The following is a 13,655-nucleotide window of genomic DNA, read 5'->3' as shown; positions in this document are numbered from 1 at the left end:
AGTTAATTCAAATTGAAATCAGCCTTTTAACTCTTAATTAGGACCATGTTTTCTCTTAAAAGTCAACCACATTAGTCAACTGGAGACAAAATTCACTTTGCAATTGAAAGGCTGTCTACTTTCTTTCAACAGTAGCCACCATGGTTTACTAAGTGCATTTGTTTTCCTTTCACTATGGTAACTTTATCCATTCTCTGTATCAGCATAGCTCAAACCCATCAATTACAACTTGGAGGGAAAGTGTGTTATGTGCTTTGGGAATGAAGCCAAGATTCTATCTTGAAGGCTTTCTATAATTATTATTCACTGTATAGGTAGTGCTCATAATACTCCCTATTTCATACTTAAAAAAAAAAGAAAATTCCAAAGCTGGTAGTTTGTTATTTTACTCCACTACCAACCCATAGTATTTAGTTCCTGTTTTATTGTTTCCTCTTCATAAATATAGAATCAGCAGATTCCCAAAATATTTCAAATTCATCCACTATAAATTGGTATTATTTTGGCTTCCTTCTATTATTCGTATTTTCAGTGTTTCTTAATAGAAAATCCACATTTGGCAAGGGCATCATCATTTTTGTTCCACTGTGGCCCATCGTGTTGTTTTTCAATAAGTTTGGGCTTTGCTTAATAAATGAACAAGCATACCCTCACAAACTCAACACTTAAAATACAGGAACTACAAGCTAGATTAGCAACGATAAGGCAAATAACACCTCACTGCAGACTAACAGAAGGAAAACATATTCTCTTTTAAATTGTAATTTGAATCCTGTGCTTGTTTTCCTTGCAAAAGAGAAAAAAAAAATCTTACATTCAAAAACTTAAAAAGAATAATTATCAATATTTTAAAAAAACTTATTCATTCACATAAGATTCTCAAAGTTCTAATATTCTAATCTATCTATAATGTACATAAAAGGAAGACTACAATTAAATATAGTTTTATTATGCTATTGGTTAACATGAAAGTATAATAATACGGCATTATTCGTTTGGCAGTCAATTTATCTTTCAATTAATGGAACCATGAAATCAACATTCCCTTTGAATATACTGCACGGATACTGGAAAACATGAAAAGGTCAAAATCTGTCATTTCTTTTTCAAGTATATTTATTTTAGGTCAAAAGAGAACCCCATTTCTTTGTCTTGTTGCCCTATGTGATTTTATAATTTCAATGGCTAATTATCCTTAGGTCAGGGATGAAAGTGAAGATATTTTCTTCTATTTTTTTCCTACTTATATAGTTCTAGGATCTTCCAAGTTTTGGTACACAGGTATTAATCTTTTAAAGTGTCTAGCCTGAAGAGTTTTTTAGAGACAACTTAGCCAATGCCTGTCATTTAATAAATGAGGAAATTAAGAGAAATTAAAGTCCAGAGAGGACAACTCATTGCCAGTTAAACATGCAGTTAAAAAATGCATCTCACCAACTGCCAGGTGCTAGAAAATGTGATAGACACAAGGCATTTACAACGAATAAGAAATAAATCCTATCTCTGTAATGCTCAGGGCCTAACCTTGGACTACATAATAATAACTAAGTAGAACTTCAGACTTATTTATAGATGAGTAAGTCACTATTCCAACCACCTCATTAAAATGTGAAGACTTTGAGATAACATCTATCTAGCAGAAAAGACTAGATCAAAACCTGCATTTCCTTCTTCCGAGTGCAGTGTGCTTCCCATAAAATGCTAAAAACACCTGGGATTAAAAAAAAAAAAAAAGAAGAAGAAGAAGAAGGAGAAGAGGTTGGGGAATTGCTTGGTGAAGATAACATAAAAATGTGATATTGAAAAGTATCTTAGCAATTACGTTCTCAAGAGTCTCAAGAGGAGACTCATTTCTAAAATAACAATGACATATGGAATTAGTGTCTTTAATGCTAAGATTGTAACTTTTGTCATTGTAAAACGACACAATAAAGTGTCTAGGTCATTTTAGGGGATCAATGCATGTTTATGTTGATGAAAGGGAATAAATGAAATCTAAACATTATATAAACAAATCTGATTCCTTGTAAATCCATGATGATATCCAGTAGGGTTTGAGGAGGTGCTACCTCCCATTTTTAATGGTTATTAATTTCTACTCCTGGATCACCCTACTTTGATTTATCAACAAAAATCAAACATGAGAGTTCCTGCCAAATTTAAGTAGCTCAAAAATCGCCATTACAGCAAGGGGATAAAACGCCTCTGGGATTGCATACAAAAGGACCACTTAAAGGTTCTTAATCTGCCTAATTACTCTTTGGTTTTACTATTGTGGGACTGAAATCTGTGAATAATTTTACCAGTGTTTGACTGATAAAAACTTGTACTACTGGGTTACTGAGGAACGATATAAATCAGAATTCTGTCATTTGGGCAGCAGATTTTGAATATGTGTTTATCCACCTTAGTTAAGTATTTCTTTAGTAGCTGGTCTACTCCAGGAAGGGCCTTGACTATATAGTAGAAATTCTTTATTTTAAAACTCAAAATTAGATAAATCTGAATTAGTATTAATTTGTTTACCCTTCCTGCTCGTTCTCTGTTTTCTTTGATATTCTGAAATAAGTTGAACAAGACTTCCCCTGAGTAATGAAAGCAAAGAAAACATATTAACATTTTTACTTTCTGTGCATTACCTGGATTTTTAAAATATACGGAACCTTCTCTGTCTCTAAAATAATACTTAGAATGAGAGAAATATGCAGATTGTTATATCCCTAGCTTTACATGGAATGTAGGGAAGGAGATGCTTTTAAATTAAAATCATTGCTTTTACTACTATAAGCAAAAACGATAAATCACAAGTAATTATGCCTCTTAAAAGTCAAGTTTCAAATTCTTCCATGATAATTTTTTGAAGGATAAAGAAGGTACAATAGATAGGTATTTAAACACAGTTTGATTTACTGCAAGGGAGGAACATTATTTATTGATAGGAAAATTTTAAAAGTAAATGTGTTCTATAAAGAATTCCCCCTTATACATCCAAAGAGACTTTCCTACCCAGTATGATAATTTTATTAGTAATAAAAATTCTTCAGTCAGATTCTAAAATTTGTTGAACAATTTTGGTGGAGAATTTAGAGATCTTGCTTGTAGTGTGAAAGGGGAAATTTACTTGTATGCCTCCCACATATAGTAGGTTGCCCTATTCGTCAAGTTGACAGACCCCACTGACCTTCCAACGAAAAACACCCATCTATCCATAATATTGTTTGGCATCAAATAGAAAATCCTACAGAAAGACAAGAAAACATTAGTCTTTCTGAAATGGTTTCTTACTAAGAATAGATACAAAAGACTTTCACTTATGTAATTAAAAAAAAATGTTTAGATGACTCCTTCAATGTCATACCAACAGTTGAGAATTGATTAAAAAAAATAATAATAGCCATGGTTTTAGAGAATAATTTGCTTTTAATAAATGATTTATACACAATTATAAGTAGAAACATCTCTTGCTTAGACTATCATTGAGTATCTTTCTTATGTTGAGCGTGCTACCCTTTACTTATGCTTCAATTACCAGTTCTGTAAAATGTGTAGATTAATATCTGCCTTAATTATTTTAATAGAACTGTTGAGATTAAATGAAATGGTAATGTGAAAGTCCTTCAGAAAGAGTAAAGATGTCTACGAAATTTAAGGTACTAGAGAATATTGCATTGTATTATCACATAGTTGACATTCAATGCATATCTATAAATTGTTGATTAAAGCCTATCAGCCTGAAGATGCAGAGCAGACCCTACCCCTGTGTGTCACCTAACATCCTGGATTTCAGGGTCCTCAAATGTACAACATACAGATTGGCCAATGTAATTTCTTAGGATCATTTTTTTTTTTTTTTTTGCTCCATTAAGCTATAATTCTATTCAATCAGTACATCTGAACTGAATTCTTTGTCTTTTATGTTATTTAGAAATGCTTTCTGCTACAAGTAAAAGAAAACTTGACCAAAGTGACTTAAACAAACAAAGCGTCATTTTTCTGACATTATAATAAATCTTGAGATAGGTGCTTGCTGAGTCAACAAGTGCAGGGTACACATGATTTTCTTGGTCTTTAACTTTCTGTCCCATGTAAGTCCTTATGTCCATAATCAATTTTAGAATAATATAGATGAAGTGGTATCAGTTTGGATGACCTTTTTAAGGGGGAAAAAAGGTATCCCAATGACTTCCATCAGATTTCTGATTGTATCTCTTTGGCTATAACTTTAGCGGTCCATCGCTATTTGCAATGAAGTCTAAGTTAGGGAGTACTGGGTTCGATGCCATTCTGAACAAAATCAGGAGTCTATTAATTAGTAGGAAGCAGAGTTTGAAGAGTGAGTACGTAGCCAACAATACCTACCACATTCCTCTGCTTAGCCGTTTGTCTGTTCATGTTGATCTATTTATGTATTTAATTATGCTTTTTACAGACCAACTCCTTCTGTCTTTTCATGATCTCTCTTAAGTAGGCTTTGTTATGTGGAGTCTCTTCCAACAGCTCAATCAGAATGGATTGCTTGCTCCTTGTGGCCTGTGTTAATGTCTGTTGCCCATTTTTGTATTGCAAGGGCCCTTTAGGGATGGACAGAATTAGGGACATTTGAATCTTTAAGGCTGTGAAGGAGCCCAAACAAGTAGATGATTGACAAATATTTATTAAACTGCATGTATATGTGCCAACCTATCTACTATTATCATCTCTAAGGTTATTTAGTCATAATTAGAGAAAGTCTAGTTACTAGTTTGAATTAATATTCTTAACATCTGGGTTTATTAACTGTAGCTACTTTCAAGTTACTATCAGAAGTCCTGTAGGATAGTGCTGCATCTAAGAAGTGATTGTATGACTGTCTTGTCTTTCCTTTAATTATCACATAGTATACTTATTGAGAAGAGTAACAAAAAATTGATTGCATGTTTAGTGAATAAATTTATGCTAAATGACGCAAAACTCATGAAATCTCCAAATAAAGACACACAGATAAACTTATAAGCGAACAAAATAACAAAGCACATTGGAACACTGTAATTTAATCTCTCGCAAGGCTGAGCAGTGCCCCCCTTTCTAAAGCACTTTGTGATGAGCTAAAGTGAAACCAGAAGTTAAGTGTATAGTTTGTTTATACCTTATATAATTTCCTCTGAGGCAATATAACAGGAGGCATGAGCAGAAGTTTCTAACCAAGGCTTACAGACAATATTCAGAATTTCATAATCCTAATCCATGTTTAGTTAGGGCAAGAGAATTTATTTGAATGGCTCTCAATGTGGCACCAAAAGTTGTTCAATTTAATGTAACATGGTCCCAGAGCAGCCATTCTTAGTAGGAACTAGAAAACAGCAAAACTTAATTAATGATTGCAATCATTTTAAGTCATTCTAAATGTTTGTCTTGGCAGTGCATTTCCCAAGAAACGTTCAGGAGGAAGATACACTATTATATATATATATATATATAAATGTGTTATCTTTCAAAATGCATTTAATGATCATAAAAGTTTTGTCCACACAGGTTTTACTTGAATGTAAATAATGTGTCATTTACAATATGAGTTGATATAAGAAAATTCTGGAACTCAATGATAAATATAATCTATAGAGCCTTTTCTATATGTAAGTGCTTTAAGTCATCAAATATCACTGTAACACTGAAACTGAGTTTTAGAGATTTAAGATATTATTGATTTCCAAAAAGTGTTCTGGAGAAACTGAAAAATTAGACCCCAAATTACTTCCTGAAAAGAATATCAAGGGACTTCTTGCTAGGATTTTCACAATGATTTCAGTTTTTAATGTAATTATGAAAATGGACAAATGAAACAGTGCAGCATTTTGAATTTTATATCAGATTAAATGAAAATAAGATAACAGAGGGAGCTGAAATCAATATTTGATAACAAGTTTATTGGGCTTAAAAAACACATCATTCGGAGATATGGCCAGAAAAAAAGAAGAGAACATAGAGTTATTGAGTTATTTTTAAAACCTTGAATCTGATAACAATTTAAAGTTATGACATTTTAAATATAAATTGTACCTCCTTCTGTATTTGAGATACAGATGAGGAAATATATTACAATTTTTATTTTAGTCCACTACCACAGAAATAAAATAATGACACTGTCAAGGCAGGAAAAAAAAAAAAAACACAGCTCATGAGAACCATGTATCAAGACTCTTAAAAATATAGACAAAGACTGATTTCTTCCTATAGTTGTTTATAGTTTGTAGGGATAAACTTGTACACACAGAAACCAATTAGAAAACAAGTAGCGAGTAATATAGTGCTAACTGCAGTGCAGACAGTGTACACATCGTATCATGTTTAAAAAAGGGAATGGCTACATATGACATGGCTTTGCTTTATTTTCTCCCCAAATATTCCAATGCCAAGTAAAGCTGTGAAAACATGAGCTGGAAATTTCATCACACTCTATTGCCAAAATAATCTAAGTCTTTTTTTCTTTTCTTTCTTTAACATTTGGTGCAAATTCAAATGTATATGTGGAAAAACTACACTGGGCCACATTATTTGCTTCTGTAAATGCTGGAAGGAAAGAAATGAATTTTTATTCATAGTGAATGCGTGCTCTAACATCCTGAAATCTGTTTTACATATTTTTAGAAATATGTTTTCAAAATGACCACAGAATTTTAAAAGAGTCATTTTGTTTGCAGCTTGTCAACCGGGTTTCTACAAGGCTTTGGATGGTAATATGAAGTGCGCTAAGTGCCCACCTCACAGTTCTACTCAAGAAGATGGTTCAGTGAACTGCAGGTGTGAGAATAATTACTTCCGAGCAGACAAAGACCCTCCATCCATGGCTTGTACCCGTGAGTAGTTTTGCTGCAACCCATGCCTCCATGTTTGTTTTATTTTGTTTTGTTTTTGTTTGTTTGTTTTGTTGTTTTTAGTCTTGTTATTGAGCTTTATTTTTATTTATTTGTTTGTTTGTTTGTTTTTTAAATCATTTGGCCCATTTCCTTATGTTATCCATGTGCAAACTGAAAGCTTTCTCTGCTTCACTCTTCATGCTTGGCTCACCACAAATGCAACATTTATCACGCAAAATGAATTAATTTTTAAAGCACTTCCTACCATAGGGCCCCAGAAAGAAAGACAATTTTCTACATCTTGTTTTAGATTTTGCATTATATTTGACAGGAGAGGGGAGGTTATAGGCATGGGATTTGTGTTTTTACATTTCTATTCCCTCTCTTTATATGTTGGTCAAAGGTCATAGGGAAAAAGGACTAAGATTTATAAAACTAATGCTAAAGTTTGCATAACTATTCACAAGGGTATTGAATTTAGTGGTGAATTCCTTTGTTGGATTTTCTCAATGCATCTTCAACCTTGAGGGGAAACTCCCCCACTCGCAGCTTTGAGAGAACAGTGCTCTTGAATCCATGTGTCTATAATCTCATGGATCCTCTAAGGATGAATTAAAAGTGTATAATAAAGACAAGATGGTTATTTACCTCTTTCAGTTCCATTGTAAATTATCTATTTCCCTTGTAGTGGAAACCAGAAGTGAGGCTCATTAATCTTTGTTGAACTACTTTGCAGGACCTCCATCTGCACCAAGAAATGTTATCTCTAATATAAACGAGACCTCGGTTATCCTGGACTGGAGTTGGCCCCTGGACACAGGAGGCCGGAAAGATGTTACCTTCAACATCATATGTAAAAAATGTGGGTGGAATGTAAAACAGTGTGAGCCATGCAGCCCAAATGTCCGCTTCCTCCCTCGACAGTTCAGACTCACCAATACCACGGTGACAGTGACAGACCTGCTGGCACACACTAACTACACCTTTGAAATTGATGCTGTGAACGGGGTGTCAGAGCTGAGCTCACCACCAAGACAGTTTGCTGCAGTCAGCATCACAACCAATCAGGCGGGTAAGTACATGCTGGACTCTTCCTACTCCTGCCATCTCAGAGTTAAGCAACAGTTTTGACAGAGAGAGTGGAAAAAAAAGGGTGGAGGAAAACAAGATTTGAAAGACCTCCAGGATTTTCTCTTCTATCACTTTTAGGTAGTTGTGGTACATTAAATAACTCAATGTAATTTTTTAGTTGATAATGAATCATATGTTAGATGATTTAAAACTGATTTAATCCATTGCGTCTCAATTTGGAATATTTGAATATTTGGGGCTCTGGAGATAGTACTTGTGGGTACCTTGAAACATGCAGATTTCAAAAAACTTAACAGATGTTGAAACTCAGCTGTGAAAAGTTTATGTAGAATGTTTAAAATTAGAAATATCTTTACCTTAGTTACAGTTATACCAGATTTTTGATACAATTATTCAGTTATTTCGTGATTTTCAGAAGCTCTGATTTTTATAGCTCAGAAAGTTATAAGTCTCTGATTAACTAAAAATAAGAAAAAAATATTATTTAATAGCTATAGCGTTTTTAAAATTTTTAAATATGAAATTTGTGGAGAAGAATAATGAAAAGTGGTCTTGGGGGAGAACATTTAGAAGCACTGATCTAAAAAATGTCCTGGGGTAAATTGTTAGGTGATTTTGCCTTTTGCCTACTTTATTTTTTCACTGACAATCTTTTCCCAATTAAAAAAAAAGAAAAAGCTGCATTGGCAGGTAGTAAGTCAAGGCCCTTTAATATGGAATGGAAAAATTAAACAAGCAAACAAACATCTCATCTTTCTTTATCTTACATCCACCTCTCCCTTTACTGTTAGTACATCTTGTTCTTTCAATCACTCATTAAATCTTCTATGTGTTTTCTAGTTCTCTGATAACTCTTTAATTTTTTTTATGTATTTTTAACACTGTGGTGTTCAAAATTACTAATGGGATTTTAGTTGTGATTTTCTCAAACATAGAGAAGTGTTATACTTTACAGAGTATACAGAGAGATACCAATGATACTTCTTTGAGATAAAACAATCATTTCTCCAATGTTGACTACTGTGATGAATAAATAGTTTTCCTTTGGAACTAACAAAGCTGTGCAAAGTTAAGCTGATAGATATTTATGTGCTTAATTGTTGCTATAAGATATCATAATTAGGGATACATTCCAAACAGTTCAATTCAAAGATATAATTTTCATTTACACACAAACAAATAAACATTGGAGCCAAAAAGGGCGAAAAGGAAGAAACGGAATGCTCCCTGAGAATACTGAACTAGAACTACAGATTCTTTAGTCAGCTCCCAGGTGGGTTCACCACTGAGCTGGAAGTCAGGATTGAGCGTAAACTGCTTCTTCTCTGCATTTGGCTGACATTGTGAAAATCCCTATGCTCTCTAGTGGGTTTTGCCTTTTGCTCTGAGGATATGTATACTGGATGCCTTAGGAAAAGGGAATGGAGAGATGACGAAGTTCTCTCATCAGCCAGAAGAGGTTGTAGAGCCACCAAATAACTAGCCAAAAAAAAAGTCACTATCATTTCTCTCCCTTGGCTTGCTCAGTAAGGTTAGTTAAGCTACCAAGGGCACACAATTAATAGGTGTCATCCAGGGCTAATATTCAGCATGTCTGCACCAGTATGACTGCTGCTTGTTAAAATTTTGTATTACTTCTACACTGGTTAGAAGTGGTTGTAACTACTTCTGCAGGTTAGTATAGAAATGCATCTGTTCTGGTTAATATCTCAAGTAACCTAGCAAAATCTTAAACTCAGCATCTCAGGTCCATCCCATCTGCTCCCCCCACCCCCAATCCAGCAACCAAAAGGATAAATCCTGTCATAAAAGGGATTTCTAAGGCCCTTTGCTGGAACTCCTTCCTTTTTTGAGGGGTCTATATTCCTGACATGCCAGTTGATGGATATTTTTAATATAACCCTTGACAGAGTCCATGCTCAAATGTGTCTCTATCTAATTCCAAACCCCTCTCTTGTTCCCACTCTACTTCTACTCTCTCTATTAATGCAAAGTTTATTCTTTTAGAGGTCTCATGGTGATAAATAAACTTTATTTGTGGAAAAGACATGACTTTTAAATGAAGTACACTGAATCATTATTTAAATCTTGCTTCTTAAAATGGTAATTTCTCCCACTTGAAGCTAGATCCCAGACTAACATATGTTTTTGCTTTGCTTCAATTAGTAATATTTAAACTTTGTAACTAATAATATTTAAAATTTTGTAACTTAAGTTTATTTATCTTCCATGGGAGAAAAAGTAAAAAAAACGTAATGCTATTGCTATGTATCACATGATTATAGCTTCTCATATTCAGTGAACACAGGAATTTTAAGAAACTATAATTATGTGGCAAATGGCTTTCCAAATCCTATATTTCATGCTGATTTACTACCTGGTTTAAAGTGGGAGCATCAATCTGTATTATAATTATGTCCTAAGTCAAACAGAAACGTATAAAAATAAGCAAGGATCTCCTTATTTCCTATCTAATCACGAGCTTCTAGCTTTCTGACAATGCATTTATCAGGACCAATGGTTTCAGATATATACAGTGAATGAATCTAGGTAAAGTGGCAACCCAGAGAAGGTTAAGACGTTAAAAAATAAATGGGGTTGATGCTTTGGCCCTGCTGGTTACAAATCACAGGGCGAGACAGAGATTCAACAGGGATGATATCAGTTACTCTCCCTAACCCTACTCTCATTTTTTTTTTTCCAATCACAAACTTTTCTACAATATGCACTGCTAGGCTTCTTATATATTTATTTCAGGGTGTAGGTATTATTTTGTGTGCCTGGGAAGGTAGAGGTTTTTGTTCCATCTTCAAATCTCCACAGTAAGATATATAAACAAGATTAGAAGTAATGCATTTCTCCAGAGCGTGTTTCTTTGTTTTGCTTTATTTTTGCTCCTGTGAAGGTTAATGGACTGGTAGCCTTGAAAAATGAACTCCACACCGCTAGAAAGATATGGCTGTGTCAGATATGATGCCATGGTGTTTAAATTCCTCCTAGTCTCTCTATCTTTGATATGACATAAAGGGGAAATGTGAATGTGTCCCTTTTAATTTAGTTTGTGAAATTGAGTTTGTTGATATTTCTCTTGATTATATTGTAAAAGCCATGTGATTACCACATGATAAGATATTTTCTAAATTGTAGCAGATTATGTTGTAAATTTGGATGCTAGTTCTCAGCATTCAATACGTTCACAAAGTATGTCAGTGAGATAAAAAGCATGTCTCTACATAAAGATTGTAACTATGAATCCATCAGTTTTGCTTGCACAGAAAGAACTGCAGCTGGCAAAACAATAATCTGTAAAGTTATAACTTGATATACATTTCTAGTTTGTTTTTTCTTCCTTGACTTTGTCGTCTATTTACCTGTCAGTTCCGGAAACAATCATTCTGGAGCATTAGTGGAATATGTGTGTCTGTTTTTTCTGAATCGCCATCATAAAATCTGCCTTTTCCCCCACTATCCTATAACATATAATGATCTTAGACCAGAATAGGAAGTAGTAACAGAGAATCTGTGGGCTTTCAATTTTGAGGTCCACTCCCACCCCCATTTTACAGTTGAAGAAACTGAGATATGAGAAGGTTTTTCAACATTTCATCAAGAGATCAAACTTCCGCTTAAGTCTCCCAACTCCAATGCACTTTCAACTTCTTTTCTTTCTGCCATCCTGTGATTCATGCAGGTAGCTACAGATATCACGCTGCCTTGGAGACAGAGGGAGCCTTTGCTGGGAAATCTGCTACAACCTATGCCATCCATAATAAACTTGGTCCTTGCTTCTTATATATCACAGAGGTTCTGAGGGGTATTCTGCAAAGATCTTCCTTATCATCTCCAGTCTTCCTCAAACCTAATCTCATTTTTTACTCCCTCATTCTCCACAGACAATTCTCACTCTGTGATCCTGTGATTTAAAATAAGAAATATACATTTGGTCTTGGTCCCAGTTTATGGCACAGAGCTCCCAAAACCCTTGGAATTTCCTAACTGATAAGAGCAATAAAGGTGCATTTGTTATTCATAACAACCCCTTTAAACCACACCTGAGTTTATGTGAGTAAAGTGACATTTGGAAAACCCCTAAGGATGGGGGCTGGTTGCCAGTGGAACCAAACCCTGTGATTAGAGAGTTGAAACTTTCTGTACCCGTCCCCCACAGTCCCCTCTTTCCGGGGCAGCAGAGCACTGCTGTAGAGTTCAATCATCCATGGCCAACAATTCAATTAATCATGCTTAAATAATGAAGCCTCCTTAAAAGTCTAAAGGAGAGGATTCAGAGATCTTCTGGGTTGGTAAACATATACACATACAGGTAGATGACATGCCTGGAGAGAGCATAGAATCTCTGTGCCTCTTGTCCCATACCTTGCCCAGTGCATCTCTGCCATCTGGCTTTTACTGAGTTGTACCATTTTATAATAAACTGGTGATTTAGTAAGTAAAATGTTTGCCAGGATTCTATGAACTGCTCTAGCAAATTAATTGACCCTGAGGAGGAAGTTTTGGGAATCCCCTTTTTTATAGCTGGTGGGTCAGAACCACAACCTGGATTTGAGATTTGCATCTGAAAGGGGGTCAATGGTGGTCTGGTTAGACTGAGCCCTTAACCTGTGGGATCAGATGCTAACTCCAGATAGATGGTGTCAGAACAGAATGAAGTTGTAGGACACCTGGCTAGTGTTGCACAATTGCTTGTGTGGGGAAAATCCCTACACCTTCAGTGACCAGAAGTGAAATGTTCTGTGAGTGGAGTATTGAGAGGAGAGGAGACACACCGGAGTGTTTTCCCTTTTACACCCTCCTAATTTAATAAGACCATAACATTTAAAATGGAAAAGAAAATGCAATGCCCCACCTTCTTTAAATCTAATTTCCCCGCTCTGTAGTCCATAACTCCCATTGATTCCTGACTGTAAAGAATGTGCTGTCAAACAAATCTCCTCCCCTTTCAGCATCTTTAACAAGGATTCTCCTGGCTGTTTTTTGTTGCCTTTTACATTGCACAGGTTTTCCTTCATCTTGAAGACAAAATAATGAAGTAACAAAAGTAGCAATAACAATATACTCCTAAGTGCATGCCCTCATTACAAATAGACTCCAAGATTTCATCCTGTTTTTCTCCTAATTTTCAAGATAAAATTAGACTTTTTTAAAAAAGTAATTCTTATTTCTCCTTTTGTTCTCTCATTCTTACCAGAGTTTTGTTTCTGCCCTCACTGAAGAGCAAGTTCTTTCCTGAGAACAGGAATAATTTCCTCTGTGTGTTTTTATGTTAAATTGTTAAGAAGGACGTAAATTCCATGAGGGCATGGACCATGTCTGATGTTCACATTTGTATTTCTCAGACTTAGAGCAACGACTACTAGCACCTTGTAATCACTCAAATGTTTACTGAATTAATGAATGAGTGAATGAATGTTTACAGAAAATTTTACTCACTGAAAAATTAAAATGTGTTCTCCTTCAAACCACTTTCTCACCTTATTTTTTTTCCTCTCTACTGATAAGACCACCATTTCCTCCAGTTTTCCAGATTCTAACACTTAGAATCATGTTTGTTTCATATTGTACTTTTAAGAAGTTCTTATATGTTACTGAGTTTTCTTTGGAATTGTTTTGGATCCTCATACATTTTTCTCTACATTTAGTGGTATAGTTTTAAAATCCTGGGTATAACATTTATAAATTAATAAAACCACAAATTATAAAGTTCTCTTTTAA

At 34.6% G+C, this 13,655-nt stretch overlaps 1 protein-coding gene across 2 annotated transcripts in view; it reads left to right on the top strand.

The window, feature by feature from the left end:
• The window catches only part of EPHA3 (EPH receptor A3), a 356,820-nt gene that overhangs the window by 226,746 nt on the left and 116,419 nt on the right, over positions 1-13,655 (top strand). For both annotated transcript variants that reach the window (XM_074333229.2, XM_019745445.3), the window contains exons 4-5: positions 6,678-6,833; positions 7,570-7,905. In XM_074333229.2, the coding sequence (XP_074189330.1) occupies positions 6,678-6,833; positions 7,570-7,905 (492 nt within the window). The remainder of the gene's footprint in view (positions 1-6,677; positions 6,834-7,569; positions 7,906-13,655) is intronic.

The sequence above is a fragment of the Rhinolophus sinicus genome, chromosome 17 (genome assembly GCF_057876585.1).
Source record: "Rhinolophus sinicus isolate RSI-liver-muscle chromosome 17, RSI-T2T, whole genome shotgun sequence".
Classification (NCBI taxonomy): Eukaryota; Metazoa; Chordata; class Mammalia; order Chiroptera; family Rhinolophidae; genus Rhinolophus; species Rhinolophus sinicus.
The sequence above is the reverse complement of the archived record's forward strand: the minus strand, read 5'-3'. Positions and strand labels throughout refer to the sequence as shown.